Source organism: Rhineura floridana, chromosome 12, assembly GCF_030035675.1.
Source record: "Rhineura floridana isolate rRhiFlo1 chromosome 12, rRhiFlo1.hap2, whole genome shotgun sequence".
In the NCBI taxonomy this organism is placed as follows: Eukaryota; Metazoa; Chordata; class Lepidosauria; order Squamata; family Rhineuridae; genus Rhineura; species Rhineura floridana.
This window is the reverse complement of record NC_084491.1, coordinates 14139225-14154594: the sequence shown is the minus strand read 5'-3', so window position 1 is coordinate 14154594 and position 15370 is coordinate 14139225. Positions and strand designations below refer to the sequence as shown.

The window sequence follows — 15370 nt, the reverse complement described above, 5'->3', positions numbered from 1 at the left end:
CCGAGCCCAATTCAAGGTGTTGGTATTGACCTTTAAATCCCTATACGGTTTCGGCCCAGTTTATCTCACGGAGCGCCTTCAACGCCACCAATTATGCTGCCCGACAAGATCGGCCACACAGGGCCTTCTCTCAATCCTGCCAACAAAAACAGCCAGATTGGCGGGTACAAGAGAGAAGGCATTCTCAGTGGCGGCCCCCACTCTTTGGAACTCCCTCCCACAAGATCTCCGGCATGCCTCTTCCCTAAATGTATTTCGGAAAGCCTTAAAGACCTGGCTTTTTCAGCAGGCCTTCGGGGTATCCGGGGAGGGTTAATCGATATAATTGTAATGCCTTCTACCCAGTTTTAATATTGTTGTTGTAGATCTATTGTTTTTATTGTATTACTGTATTTTATTAATTGTATTTTAATAATTTTGTAAGTCGCCTAGAGTGGCCATTGGCCAGAAAGGCGACGAAGAAATTAAATTTATTATTATTATTATTATTATTATTATTATTATTATTATTATTATTACTGAGCTAGATAGACCAATGGTCTGACTTTGTATAAGACAGCATCCTAAGTTTCTTTTTTAGAACTGCTTCACATTACAAATCTGACATTATTTATTTATTTATTATTTGATTTATATCCTGCCCTTCCTCCCAGCAGGAGCCCAGGGCAGCTATGTTGAGATATATATATATATATGTTGATATGACATGTTGAGATATATATAAAATATATAAATATATATATAATATCTATGCAAACCTACAGTGTTTAACCTGCAGAAAAGCTTACTTCCAACTTAAGGATGGAAAACGGAATATCGGTGGTAAAAAGCCAAAGCGGTTTAAAGATGTTCTTAAAGCGAATCTAAAAAAATGTAACATGAACATTGACAACTGGGAAGTCTTAGACCATGAACGTCCCAAATGAAGGTCGGCCATTATCAAAGATGATGTGGAGTTCGAAAAGCATGAATACAGGGAGAACAGGACAAAAGAGCTAAGCGGAAGGCACGTCAAGCAAATCCTCATCGCGACCATCTTCCATCTGGAAACCTATGTCCTCACTGTGGGAGGCTGTGTGGATCCAGAATTGGCCTCCACAGTCACTTACAGACCCACTGTTAAAGACCTTATCTTGGAAGACAATCTTACTCGGCCAGAGTGAATGTATATACCAAGAAAGGAAACAAAGAAATGCAATCACAAAGGATGTGTTAGTGGCAGGATGAGTAAGTGTTTACACGTAACAAAATACCACAGTCTGTTCACAAAGAAAATCTACAAGCCAGCATTATGTAGTGGCTAACGTTGGACTTGGATCAGGGAAACCTGGGTCCAAATCCCCATTGTGCTATGAAGTTCACTGGGTGATCTGGGGTGTGTGTGTGTGTGTGTACTGCCTTCAAGTCGATTCTGACTTATGGCGACCCTATGAATAGGGTTTTCATGAGGCTGAGAGGCAGTGACTGGCCCAAGGTCACCCAGTGTGCTTCATGGCTGTGTGGGGATTCAAACCCTGGTCTCCCAGGTCGTAGTCCAACACCTTAACCACTACACCACACTGGCTCTCTGGTGATCTGGGGCCAATCTCTTAAACCTGTGAGTTAGGTTAGGCTATTGTGAGAATTAGATGAAAACACCCAAATATGCCTTCCTAAGTTCCTTGGAACAAGGGACCAATAAGCTTAAATATTAAAATAACTTTTTAAAAAGATACCTGGAGAGGGAAACAAATTAGTAACTGGTACCCATTTATCACCTGAAAATAACATATAAGGGAAAAGGTTCTTAGCTGAGTGAAAGAAAGGAAATGTGTGTATTTTCCAACATTTTTAATGAACCCAAATGAAGGCAGAAAGCTGCTGTGTCTCAGGCTAAAAGTTTATTTTGCAAAAGCAATATATTTATGATAACCTAGGAGCTATTTGGACTGCTTCAGATGTAACATTCCTAGAGTAATAAAACCACATCATTTATTAAGCTGGGAACAAGGACAGGCACTGTTTCCCCTCACCCATCTCACCACCTCATTTCACACACCAGTTCTGGCACTCCAGTCCTGGTTTCTAAAAAGCACAATTGGGAAACTGAGATTAATGCTGATTTGCAAAGCTGGATATTAAGCCATGATTTGATCCTGGGCAGTAAACCGACATTAAACCACAGTATCCTGGCCATGGTGGCTAGGGCTGATGAGAGTTGGAAACCAACAACATCTGAAGGCCCACAGGTTCCTTGGGACTTGAGAAAGGCTAGGTGCATGGGCTGCTTCACATATGGGTGATTTTCCAGCCTAGATATCATTACAAAGAAAGAAAGAAAGAAAGAAAGAAAGAAAGAAAGAAAGAAAGAAAGAAAGAAAGAAAGAAAGAAAGAAAGAAAGAAAGAAAGAAAGAAAGAACGAACGAACGAACGAACGAACGAACGAACGAAAGAAAAAAAGAAAGAAAGAAAGAAAGAAAGAAGGCTGGGACTGATGGGAGTTGTAACCCAACAATATCTAGAGGGCACCACATTGGCTACCCCTGTGCTAGACTTTCACTGATATATGAACAAATATTAATTTAGAATAAACATTGCATGTGACAGAGCCCACAGACTGAAACATAGATTCAAAGGGTATGTCCAAAGTATGTGCAAACTCTATTTAACCTGTTGCCTTAGGACTGGGACTAACGTAAGCTATAACAACAAAAAATGTACATTCCTGGGCAAGACATATCTACACCAACCCCATTACTGTACTGCTTTCCTTTAGCAAAGTGCATCTCTATCGCTTGCATGCGCTATAGAGCCTACATTGCTAAGGCTGATAACTTTGCATGCTGGCAGGGCTGCAGCAGTATGGAAGTGATGACAATATCCAACTTAAAAAATAGCAGCCCTTTAAAATACACAGTCGGAGCCTGGGAAAGGCAGTTCATTCTCTCCCTCACAGCATTGTCAGCTCAGTATCCACAGGACAAAATGCTGTAGCATGATAAACTTCAGCTTCCTCTCTCATAGGAACATAGAAGCCACCTTATACTAAGTCACAGCATTGGTATTTCTTGCTCAGCTGTAGCTACGTACGCACCATACATTGAAAGCACATGACTTCCTTCACAGAATCCTGGGAACTGTAGTTTGCCCCTTATATAGCTACAATTCCCAACACCCTTAACAAAGCCATGTTGGGGGAAGCCATGTGCGTTAAGTGTCCTTTAAATATACGGTGTGGATGTGATTGTCCTGGAAGCAGCTCTCAAGGGTTTCAGATAGGAGTCTTTCCCAGCCCTGTATGGAGATGCTGGGGATTGAGCCTGGGACCTTCTGCATGCAAAGCTCTGTTCTTATTACATTCTTATTAATTACATACTGTATATGACCCTGCCTTATTATAGCCCTATCTAGTCCAGGATTATCTACTGCAACTGGCGGCAGCTCTCTAGCATAGATGTGAGGAACCTTTGGCCTTCTAGATGTTGCTGAACTATAACTCCCATCAGCCCCAGCAAGCATGGCCAATGGCCAGGGATGATGGGAGTTGTAGCTCAGCAACATCTGGAGGGCCAAAGGCTCCCCATACCTGCTGTACTACTGACATCTTTCACTGCAGATGCAGGGACTTTACCCCGGGACCTTCTGCAAGCAAAGTATATGTTCTGCCACTGAGCCATAGGCTTTCTCTATTGCACAAAACCATTCACCTCTAATAGCAAACTCAGGTGGTGAATGTTAATAGGACTGGAACCAAAATGGGTAGAATGAGAATTAAGAGAGAGACATCATATCAGCATGCTTGGAAAAGGTTTTCAGAACTACAACAATCTTTTTGCCATGGAATGTTGTCATGGATAAGGAAAATGGAAGGAGGGACAGCACCTTCTGCGTTAAATTTTACCTTTGTAGTCTCTTTTGTATATATGTGTGTGCGTGGGTGTGTGTATATTGTATTTTATGTATTTTAAATTTATTTTAGTGTTTTTGTGATTTTACTGTTTACAATTTTATTATGTACATGTTTGATTTCATTTTTGTAAGCCGCCCTGAGTGCCCTATTATAGGGTAGAAGGGCGGGATAGAAATATTTTAAATAAATAAATAAAAATAAATATAAGAAGAGCCTGCTGGGTCAGGCCAATGGTCCATCCAGTCCAGCATCTTGTTCTCACGGTGGCCAACCAGATACCTGTGGGGAGCACACAAGCAGAACCTGAGCACAAGGGCACATTCCCCTCCTGTGGTTTCCAGCAACTGGTATTCAGAGACATGCTACCTCCAGTTGTGGTGGTAGAGCATAGGCATCAGGTCAGTAGCCACTGATAGCCTTGTCGTCCACAAATTTGTCTAATCCTCTTTTAAAACCAGTCCATGGTATAACTATGCTCTGTCTGAAGAAGTACTTTCTTTTGCCTGCCCTGAATTTTCCAACATTCAGCTTCATTGCATGTCCACGAGTTCTAGCATTATAAGAGAGGGAGAAAAACTCTCCAAGCAGGAAAATGGAACAGCCTGCTTGAGGAACCCTGGACAGGAACCTTCCTATTAGAAGGTAAGGACATACTACAACATTGCATTGCAAGTCTAATTTATACATCTTAGACGGAGAGAGGTCAAAATCCCATGTTCCTCCTTTGGTTCCTCATTGAGAGGCGTGCAGCTAAAAAAGTAGTGATAATATCACAAGTCAATGAGAAAGAAGGGAAATTTACAGAAAATTTAAATACAAGTAGTCTGATACGTTGAAAGTTTATTAAACAATCAGATAAAATTGTGATATTATAAAAGTGCCAAGTGCTTGCCAGTCACCCCAGTGCCTTTGTAATGACTGGCTAGATTGCAGGAAAGCTGTGGGCGCGGAGGAAGGTTTTCTTCTAAATGAGAATTGGATAAAATGTTACCTGCACATTTTTCCTCTGTAAGATACAAATCGAAGATCAAGGTGAGAGACTCATTTCTTTTTTCTTTTTTTTAAAATTAAGGTGGAAATTCAAGGAAGGGGGCTTTGAATACCCCCTGGGGGGGCAAGTCTCTACAACTTTCCTCACCTCCCCATAGCTCTCTGTCCAGATTGACCATAACACCATATGAGACTTCTCATTTTATATGAATAGGATTTCGTCATATATCATACAAATGACACCAGCACTTAGTCGGTAGGATCTGGCACAAGATTTAAACCCATACACTAGAGACGAAAGGTTCTGCACCCCAGAGATGGGGGATCACAGGCTCAGGGACTGACTGTGAGCCTCCAGACCTCTCTGGATCTCACCCCCTCTCCCTAGGCCACAGCCCTCACCAGTCCTGCTTTGCACCTTCCTTAGGTGTTTTTGGCTGGCTGGAATGCACCCTTGAACTCTGATAATGTATTGTGTGTGAGAGAGAGAGAAAGAGAGAGAGGGAGGGAGGGAGGAAGGGAGGAAGCAACCTAGTCCAATGAAGACAAACTTTAAATCCATTGCTCCACCCACTTCTGCCTCTGGCTCCACCCACCACTGGTACGAGGCCCTTGGATCGTTGCCCAGAAGGGAATGCATCCTTCAGGTTGAAAAAGATTCCTGACCCCTGATGTACCTTATTCTCCTTCTTGGATATATCTCAAGACTTTGAGATCATCATCTGCAAACATATTCTTTTCCAGACAAAGGGTCAGTCATTCCCCCTCCCCGCAAAAGGGGGGAAAAAGCCCGCCCACCCCTCCCCATCACATGCTACAGAATTTTGACTAAATGTGAAGATGCCCTCCCATGCACCCCCTTCTTCACACAACCATCCATCAACCTCTTTCAGTCCAGAGCATTAGAGGCAAAGGGAGTGATCTTCTCAAGTGATATATCCATCTCATACTCCACATGCACTATCGCCGACAAAGCGGCTGCCTTGTTGTCATGAGACGCTTCGGAGATTTGGGAGACTTTATCAAAGGTCAGGTCATTCTCCTCCCCTCGGAGGGTTGTGGCATGGGGGAGGTGTGGGTAACTCAAGGTCACCAGGTCTTTCTGGCAGGTAGTGTCGTGATGGTATGAAACTAACTCGTTGCTGAAGTTCACAGTCTCCACTGCGTTGCTGGGGCAAAAGCGGCTGCAGCCCAAGATGGCCGCAAAGGCCTTTCGGAAGTCAGCATTGAAGGCATAGATGATGGGGTTGAGGGAGGAGTTTGCCCAGCCAAACCAGATGAAGATGTCAAAGACTGTGTCGCTGACACAAGGCAGTTCCCCCAGCTTCTGCAGGTTGTGGTCACAGAAGGGTACGATACAATTGAGCACGAAGAAAGGCAGCCAACAGAAGACAAAGACCCCCATTATAATGGAGAGGGTCTTGAGGACCTTGGTCTCTTTTTTGAAGGTGTTCTTCAAGGAGACTTCATGGGGGCACTCATTACTTTGGCAGCTCTGGGCATGCTCCACAGCCCTCTCTAAAGAGGAGATCCTCCGTATCTGTCGCTGAGCAATGCGGAAGATCCTGGTGTACGTCACTATCATGATAGCGACGGGAATGTAGAAGCTGATGAGGGAGGAGGAAATTGCATAGGTCCTGTTGAGGCTGGAGTCACAGTTTTCCTCTGAGTTCCAGGTGACATTGGAGTCTGTCTTGTGGGCAGGAGGGAGCTTGCCAGCTTTGTGCCATCTCATCTGGACCGGTATGAACGAGATCAAGACAGAGAGCATCCAAGCCACCCCAATCATGACAAAAGCTACCTGCTGGGTCATCTTCTGCTCATAGCGGAAAGGGCTGGAGATGGCCCAGTAGCGGTCCATGCTGATGATGCACAGGTTGAGGATTGAAGCCGTGGAGCACATGATGTCGAAGGCCACCCAGATGTCACAGAAGCCACCAAAGGGCCAGAAGCCGGCCACTTCAGTGACCGCCTTCCACGGCATCACCAGCAGGGCCACAAAGAGGTCTGAAACAGCCAGGGAGATGACAAAGAAATTGGTGACCTTTGAACGCAGGTGCCTGAATTTGATCACGGCCATGCACACAAGGGTGTTGCCCAGCAGGGTGGAGAGGATGAGGAGCAGCAGCAAAGTGGCCATCACCACGCGTAGGGACAACTCTGAGTTCTCCTCCTCCACTCGGCCTTCTTTAATGAGGGTATCGTTAGTCATGGCTGATGCGCCGCCACTTCCTCCTCTCTGTAGGTAAAGTCCATCCATGTCTATCTGTGGTCCTGAAGCACCCACGGCGTTTGTTTTCTGCTACGTTCCCATCAGCCCCAAAGCCACCATGAATTGCTGCACTTCTGCTTCTTCACTTGCATCCCAGAAGCAACTGCTCGACTCCCCAAACCCCCAGAATCTCAGCTAGACCTCCAGCTAAAAGGAGCAATGCTCAACCTTTCATTCCTTTCCAAGATTCCTACCAGCAGTCTGGCATTTCCTCCACCCGCTTTGCTTTCCAGACTGCCACTCAAAGCCAGCCAGTGCTCACCTACTACACTTTTTGCTGTGGATTCTAGCATAACAACCCTGCTTTGCTCACTTTTTCAGGAGCGCATCAGCTTTTCTCTGACTTGCTGCAAAAAAAACCAGACCCCCCCCCCAACCCTGGTCCCTTTTGTGCTGGCTAGGATTTGGATGGGGCTTACTGTGGGATGAATACAAGACCTGGGCTTCCTCCGCTGTTGCTGCTGGATGCTCTTTCTGCATTTGAGCTCGCCACCGCTGCCGCTGCCGCTATTGGGCTTAGGTGAGAATCTTTCTTTATCTCAGTGCGCACGTCTCTTTGCTGAGAAGTATCAGGGATCCTAGAAGAGGTGCCTTTTAGAGAGGCTCACAGGAAAAACAGGGCAAGGAGCAAGAGAATGAGGAGTCAGAGGAACAGCTGCAGAGTCTTTCGTTTCATGGCAGTCAGGATGGGAAATCAGATTCAGTAAATGACACTCTGGTGGAGGCAGCAAGGAGAGGAAGCCAAACAGGGGAGTCAGAGAACTGGGTTGTGTTCAATGCATGAATTAAGCAGGGGACAGGGGTGGCTTGTTCCCCTTCCTTGCATCATGCAAACCCCTTTAGCTACTGTCATTATAGGGAATACAGGAATTTAATTAAGGGTTCCCCTTCCCTTTCATGCCATAATCTGGGCACTGGCTTGCACTCCCCAAATTTTCCACAGGCTCCATGCCATTCCTTCTGTTATTCCTCCAGGTGGCACCTTGGCTTCCGTAGATGTAATGTAGAGGGAAACGGAGTGTTGTTGTTGATGATGATGTTTGTAATCCTAGTTCTAAAAAAAATGATAGCGGGACTTGCTTTCCTCAGTATTATGGAGTGTTCTGCTCCTTCCCACTAGTGCAGTGGTTCTCAATCTCTTTTGGTTCACAGCGCACTGTAAAACATATAAAAAATTTCTGGCACACTTCATGTACAAAATTAAAAATATATTAATATATTTTAAACTATGAATAAAAATATCTTAATAATAATATACTTCCATAATATTTGCGGCACACCTAGCCACTTCTTGTGGCGCACCAGTGTGCTCCGGCGCACCGTTTGAGAATCACTGCACTAGTGGTTCTCTTTTCAGGCCAACCTGAACATAAGTAACCTTACATGTGTGTGCAAGTCCTGGTGCAAGAAATTCCACAGTCTCTTTCTTCCTTCAGTGAGAGAGGGCATCCAACAGAAAGGTTGGACAACAAGAACTCAGCTAGAAACTCCCATTTGGCCTGCGAAGCTGTTTTCCCAAAACCACAGCCATATGCCCAGGCCCCACACCCGACATCTTATGTGGTATCAGGTGTAGTGCAGTGTATTCACATGGCTGCAGAAAGCAGGGCTGAATCCCCTGCACATCAGATGAAAAGCAGGGAGTTTCATCCTGCTTGGTTCATGGGAACTGGCTGGCATGCCTGAATCCTGAAGAAAGGAGGATTGAACTCCCTGCACATCAACTGATATGCTGTGGGTTCAGTCCTGTTAGGGTTAGATCTCTGTCTTCCCTCACTCCAAGGGCCAGCTCTAGCAGGTAGGCAGGACACCCCACCTGTCAATCACCTGACATCAATATGACATCAGATGTTGGACACATGGATGGTTCTGCCCATTTGCTGAAGAGGGAGAAAGATCCAAAAATGTTCCCTGACCCTCCTGCTATAAAGGGCCTCAGCACTTGTTGTCTATTACAAAACAAAACTGTATGTAGATTCCTCTTCACTGCATCCCTCAGGAAGGAAGAGAGCTTCCCTATTACATCAGTGACTGTGTGGAGAGTTAACAGAAGTTTGCTCTCTCTATATTTTACAGATAACTTCCTGTCATTTACACTATGGAAGTTATGGCTCAGCATTTTTCATAGTGATTGCTCTAGAATTTTTACACTATGATCCTTGCAATTTCGCAGTCTGTCTGATACTACATGCATGTCCATTGTTTGATAAAATGAAGTGCATGTGTCGATGGGTGCAGCATGTCAGGTTTCGATGAGCGAGATAAAATTTGAAGAAAAGTTCAGGATTAAATTGCGGGCATGCATGCATACACACAGAGAGTATATTTTAAGAGCACATCTTATTTTGTATACCTTGTAATAACAAGAGATAGTGTGTATGGTCTCAAATGGGGTGGGTGCACAGCTTCCTTCCACAAATAGCACTTTGCATGTGACTAGATCACCTAGCTTAACACCAGACCTAGAATTCTCATATCACCTCCCATCACTTCAAGCAGAATGTTTTTCAAAGGAATCAGTACACAACATTTGGCTACAGGGTATCAGCGGCATAAAGAAAGCAAAGGAGCAATGTGTGTACAAGCCAACAATGTGTGTACAAGCCATTCCCATTATACAGTTGGGGAAACTTCTGCCCTTAATCTTAAGGCATAAAAGGCTGGCTCCAACTTAGAGTACATCCACTGAAATTAATGGACTTGAGACACATCCATTATTTTAAATGGGTGCACTCTGAGTTGGACTAACATTGGATACATTCCAGTGGCTAACAACTTGCTGAAGCCCACCCATTTAGTGCCAAACTATGAATTGCATGCAGCTGTCTGTCTCTCTCTGGCTGTGGGCACACTAATCACTTCAAAAGTAGTTGTTGTTATGTGCCTTCAAGTTGATTATGACTTATGGAGACCCTATGAATCAGTGACCTACAAGAGCATCTGTCATGAACCACCCTGTTCAGATCTTGTAAGTTCAGGTCTGTGGCTTCCTTTATGGAATCAATCCATCTCTTGTTTGGCCTTCCTCTTTTTCTACTTCCTTCTGTTTTTCCAAGCATTATTATCTTTTCTAATGAATCATGTCTTCTCATTATGTGTCCAAAGTATGATAACCTCAGTTTCATCATTTTAGCTTCTTGTGACAGTTCTGGTTTAATTTGTTCTGACACCCAATTGTTTGTCTTTTTCACAGTCTGTGGTATGCGCAAAGCTCTCCTCCAACACCACATTTCAAATGAGTTGATTTTTCTCTTATCCGCTTTTTTCACTGTCCAACTTTCACATCCATACATAGAGATTGGGAATACCATGGTCTGAATGATCCTGACTTTAGTGTTCAGTGATACATCTTTGCATTTGAGGACATCTTCTAGTTCTCTCACAGCTGCCCTCCCCAGTCCTAGCCTTCTTCTGATTTCTTGACTATTGTCTCCATTTTGGTTAATGACTGTGCCAATGGAATGGACTGCCTTCAAGTCGATTCCGACTTATGGGCGACCCTATGAATAGGGTTTTCATGGTAAGCGGTATTCAGAGGGGGTTACCATTGCCTTCCTCTGAGGCTGAGAGGCAGTGACTGGCCCAAGGTCACCCAGTGAGCTTCATGGCTGTGTGGGGATTCGAACCCTGGTCTCCCAGGTCGTAGTCCAACACCTTAACCACTATGCCACACTGGCTCTCAATGACTATGCCAAGGTATTAATAATCCTTGACAAGTTCAATGTCCTCATTGTCAATTTAAAAGTTACATAAATCTTTTGTTGTCATTACTTTAGTTGTCTTGATGTTCAGCTGTAGTCCTGTTTTTGTGCTTTCCTGTTTCACTTTTATCAGCATTCGTTTCAAATCATTACTGTTTTCTGCTAGTAGTATGGTATCGTCTGCATATCTTAAATTATTGATATTTCTCCCTCCAATTGTCACACCTCCTTCATCCAGGTCCAATCTCGCTTTCCATAGGATATGTTCAGCATATAGATTAAACAAGTAGGATGATAAAATACACCCGTCTCACACCCTTTCTGATGGGGAACCATTTGATTTCTCCATATTCTGTCCTTACAGTAGCCTCTTGTCCAGAGTATAGGTTGCGCATTAGGACAATTAGATGCTGTGGCACCCCCATTTCTTTTAAGGCATTCCATAGTTTTTCATGATCTACACAACCAAAGTCTTTGCTGTAATCTATAAAGCACAGGGTGATTTCCTTCTGAAATTCCTTGGTTCGTTCCATTATCCAACGTATGCTTGCAATATGATCTCTGGTGCCTCTTTACTTTTTAAATCCAGCTTGGATGTCTGGCATTTCTTGCTCCATATATGGTAAGAGCCTTTGTTGTAGAATCTTGAGCATTACTTTACTTGCATGGGATATTAAGGCAATAGTTCGATAATTACTGCATTCCCTGGGATCCCCTTTCTTTGGAATTGGGATGTATATGGAACGCTTCCAGTCTGTGGGCCATTGTTTAGTTTTCCATATTTCTTGACAAATTTTTGTCAAAATTTGGACAGATTCAGTCTCAGTAGCTTGTAGCAACTCTATTGGTATGCCATCTGTTCCTGGTGATTTGTTTCTTCCAAGTATTTTAAGAATAGCTTTCACCTCACATTCTGAAATTTCTGGTTCTTCATCATATGGTTCCTCCATGAATGAATCCTGTCATCTTTGCATCTTTTTTCTACTTCATTGTATTGCTTCCGTCTTCTCTTTATTTCATCTTTGTCTGTCAGTGTGTTCCCCTGTTGATTATTTAACATCCGTACCCTTGGTTTAAATTTCCCTTTAATTTCTCTAATCTTTTGGAATAGGGCTCTTGTTCTTCCCTTTTTGTTGTCCTCTTCTATTTCTATACAATAAATATTGTAATATTTCTCTTTGTCCCTACGTACTAGTTGCTGTATTGTTGCATTTAGGGTTCTGACCGTGTTTCTATCTCCTGTTGCTTTTGCTTTCCTTCTCTGTTTAACCATTTTAAGTGTTTCCTCAGTCATCCATTGAGGTCTTTCTCTCTTTTTAACTAGAGGTATTGTCTTTTTGCATTCTTCCCTGATAATCTCTCTGACTTCACTCTATAGTTCTGGCTCTCTGTCAACTAAGTTTAAAGCCTCAAATCTGTTCCTTATTAGATCTTTATATTCTTCTGGAATGTTATTTAAATTGTACTTTGGCATTATGATTGCTTTGTTGTTGTTCTTTAGGTTTACTCTGATTTTTGATACGACCGGTTCATGATCTCTACCCCAATCTGCTCCTGGTCTTGTTTTTGCAGAAAGTATGGAACTTCTTCATCTTCTGCTGCCAATTATATAATCAATTTGATTCCTATATTGACCATTTGGTGATGTCCACGTGTACAGTCGTCTTTTCGGTTGCTCAAAAAATGTGTTTGCAAGAAACAAATTATTGGCTTCACAGAATTAGATAAGTCTTTCTCCTGCTTCATTTCTATCTCCTAAGCCCCATTTCCCCACAATTCCTAGTTCTTCTCTGTTCCCTACTTTTGCATTCCAGTCCCCCATGATTATCAGTACCTCTTGTTTTGGTGTGTGATCAATTTCTTCCTGTACTGCCTAAAATCTCTCCAGTTCCTTGTCTTCTGCATTTGCCGTTGGAGCATAGACTTGGATGATGGTTATGTTAATAGGTTTCCTGTTTAATCTCAGTGATATCACTCATTCAGACCCAGAGCTTGGAAAAGTTACTTTTTTGAACTACAGCGCCCATCAGCCCAGTCCAGTGGCCATGCTGGCTGGGGCTGATGGGAGTTGTAGTTCAAAAAAGTAACTTTTCCAAGCTCTGGCAACCCCATTTCTTCTTAATTTCTTGTTTCCTGCATAATATATTTTGTAGTTCCAATTGAAAATGTCCCATTCCAGTCCCTTTTAATTCATTCATGCCAAGTATTGTAATGCTGATACATTCCATTTCTTGCTTGACAATTTCTAACTTTCCCTGGTTCATGCCTCTCACATTCCATGTTCCTATTGTGTGTGTCATACAACTCTGGACTCTCCTTTTGCATCTCTGTGCATCAGCCTCTGGGCTGCCTTTTGGCTTTGTCCCTGCTGTGTTATTAGTCACAGTGCTACTCGTCCTTTGTTCTTCCCCAGTAGCTCTTTGAGTCCTTTCTGACCTAGGGGTCTCATCTTCCAGCACTATCTCATGTTGCATTTTGGATACTCTGTTCATAGGGTTTTCATGGTAAGAGGTATTCAGAGGTGGTTTACCATTGCCTTCCTCTGAGTTTGGATGCATCTTAGTCTGGTGTCTCAGCTTTGACCATTCCACCTTGGGTGCCCCTGCTAGGAGTCTAGCCTCTTGGTCTAGACTCCTGACGGCATTGCTCTCAGCTTCTTCAACACTCTCAAACCCCCTCACCACGTTAAGGTGTACATCCTAAAGGGGGCTCTTTGTGTATGGGGTAGTGAAGTAAAGGCCCTGAATAGATGGTGATTTCACTATTTGTTTTTTTGGGGGGGAGCATAAAAATTCAGCACTATTGGGGTAGGGAGTGGAGCTACCTTTAGCAGTGGCAGTGGCTTTAAAAAAATGATTTCACCATACGCTAGAGTGCCCTGCTGGTCCAGTCCATCCGCCATTTTCTTTCTCCACAGATGCAGTGCAGTTCAAGCACACAGGGTGGTATTCAGCTAATGTCTACTCAGGGTAGAACCATTGAAATTAATGAATCTAAGTTAGCCATTTCCATTAACTTCAGTGGGTCTACTCTATGTAAGACTTGCACTGAATACCACCCTGTGTGTGTGTGTGTGTGTGTGTGTGTGTGTGTGTGTGTGTAATAGTAGCCATCCCCACCCTCCCCAAAAAACCAGGGCAGCAAAATGTTGAGGGTTATTTTTCTAGCACCTAGAAAAGGAAGTCTTAACAACTCACTCTCTGTGCAGGAAACGCCAGCTGCATAGCGCCCACCTCCTCTGGGAGGTATTTAGGAGAGGAGGATCTTACTTTTTCTGGTCCCTGTGCACAGCTCCCAGCTGAGCCATCATTCAGCTAACCCACAGGCTGCTGATTGGATGTGGCAGATCTTTATGCCAGCCTCTCTTGCTCCAGCACAACTTACACCAGCGTCCCCTGAGTTGGATTGCTCTGTTAGACTAAGGTTGCAACTGAGAGAAGCCTACTTAACTCTTTCCTTTCCTTCTGCTGATCTTCAAGAATAGGACTACTTAACCCTTTCTATTTGTCTGCACAAAATCATATCCTATACTTCCCCTTCCTCATTCGTATGGGTTGAAAAGCTTCTTGGGGGCAAATGGCAGGAAGGGAAAGGATGAAGCGGTACCTGCTCCACCGCACTGTTTTCTCTTCCAATTGTAGCTTCCAGTTGTAACTTTTGAGTTTAAAAAGCAAGCTGTTGTGGAGAGAGAAAGGGTAGAGACACATTTACTGTTGTGCTGGTTCCAGTGCATCTCCACCTCTCTTTCTCAAAACGGGCACAGGACACTAGTCAAACTCTACCCCTTTTTACTCTAAAACCCGGTTCAATCAGCTTGAGGGCTTTTTTCTTAACATTCTGCTTCTGGACAGATTTTGCAACTGATTGATAGATCATCCTGTTGCCCCTCCCCCAGGTGTGGCCAATGGAACCACTCTGCTGCAGGCTTATGCAGAGACAGTGATTGGCCCAACACTTTGCTGGGTCTGAAGTCAGCAGTGGGGGAAGGGAGGTGTGTCCAGCAGAGGGCAGAGTTGCTTCAAACCGCAGCTGGAAAACCCATTATCCCCCCTCTAGGATGCACACCTTAATGTGGTGAGGGGGTATGAGAGATGGCCCTGTCACATTGCCGGCATGATAATCATGTAACCTGTCCCAGAGGAGGTGGGCGCTATGCAGCTGGCGTTTCCTGCACAGAGAGTGAGTTGTTAAGACTTCCTTTTCTAGGTGCTAGAAAAATAACCCTCAACATTTTGCTGCCCTGGTTTTTTGGGAAGGGTGGGGATGGCTACTATTTTACACACACACACACACAGGGTGGTATTCAGTGCAAGTCTTACATAGAGTAGACCCACTGAAGTTAATGGAAATGGCTAACTTAGTTTCATTAATTTCAATGGTTCTACCCTGAGTAGACATTAGCTGAATACCACCCTGTGTGCTTGAACTGCACTGCATCTGGTCCTTTGTGGAGAAAGAAAATGGCAGATGGACTAGACCAGCAGGGCACTCTAGCATATGGTGAAATCATTTTTTTA

General features: G+C 43.8%; 1 protein-coding gene across 1 annotated transcript; it reads right to left on the bottom strand.

Moving 5' to 3' along the window:
- Positions 1-5729: 5729 nt before the first annotated feature.
- Positions 5730-14138, bottom strand: LOC133368394 (D(1) dopamine receptor-like). The gene is made up of 2 exons (XM_061592588.1): positions 14051-14138; positions 5730-8308 (listed from the first exon to the last, which is right to left on the bottom strand). Exon 2 carries the CDS (start codon positions 7138-7140, stop codon positions 5770-5772), a length of 1371 nt encoding a protein of 456 aa, XP_061448572.1. The 5' UTR covers positions 7141-8308; positions 14051-14138; the 3' UTR covers positions 5730-5769.
- Positions 14139-15370: the final 1232 nt, after the last annotated feature.

What these genes read in the sequence shown, in the direction of transcription:
- LOC133368394 (XM_061592588.1), bottom strand. Translation starts at nt 7,140, where the DNA reads ATGGATGGACTTTACCTACAGAGAGGAGGAAGTGGCGGCGCATCAGCC.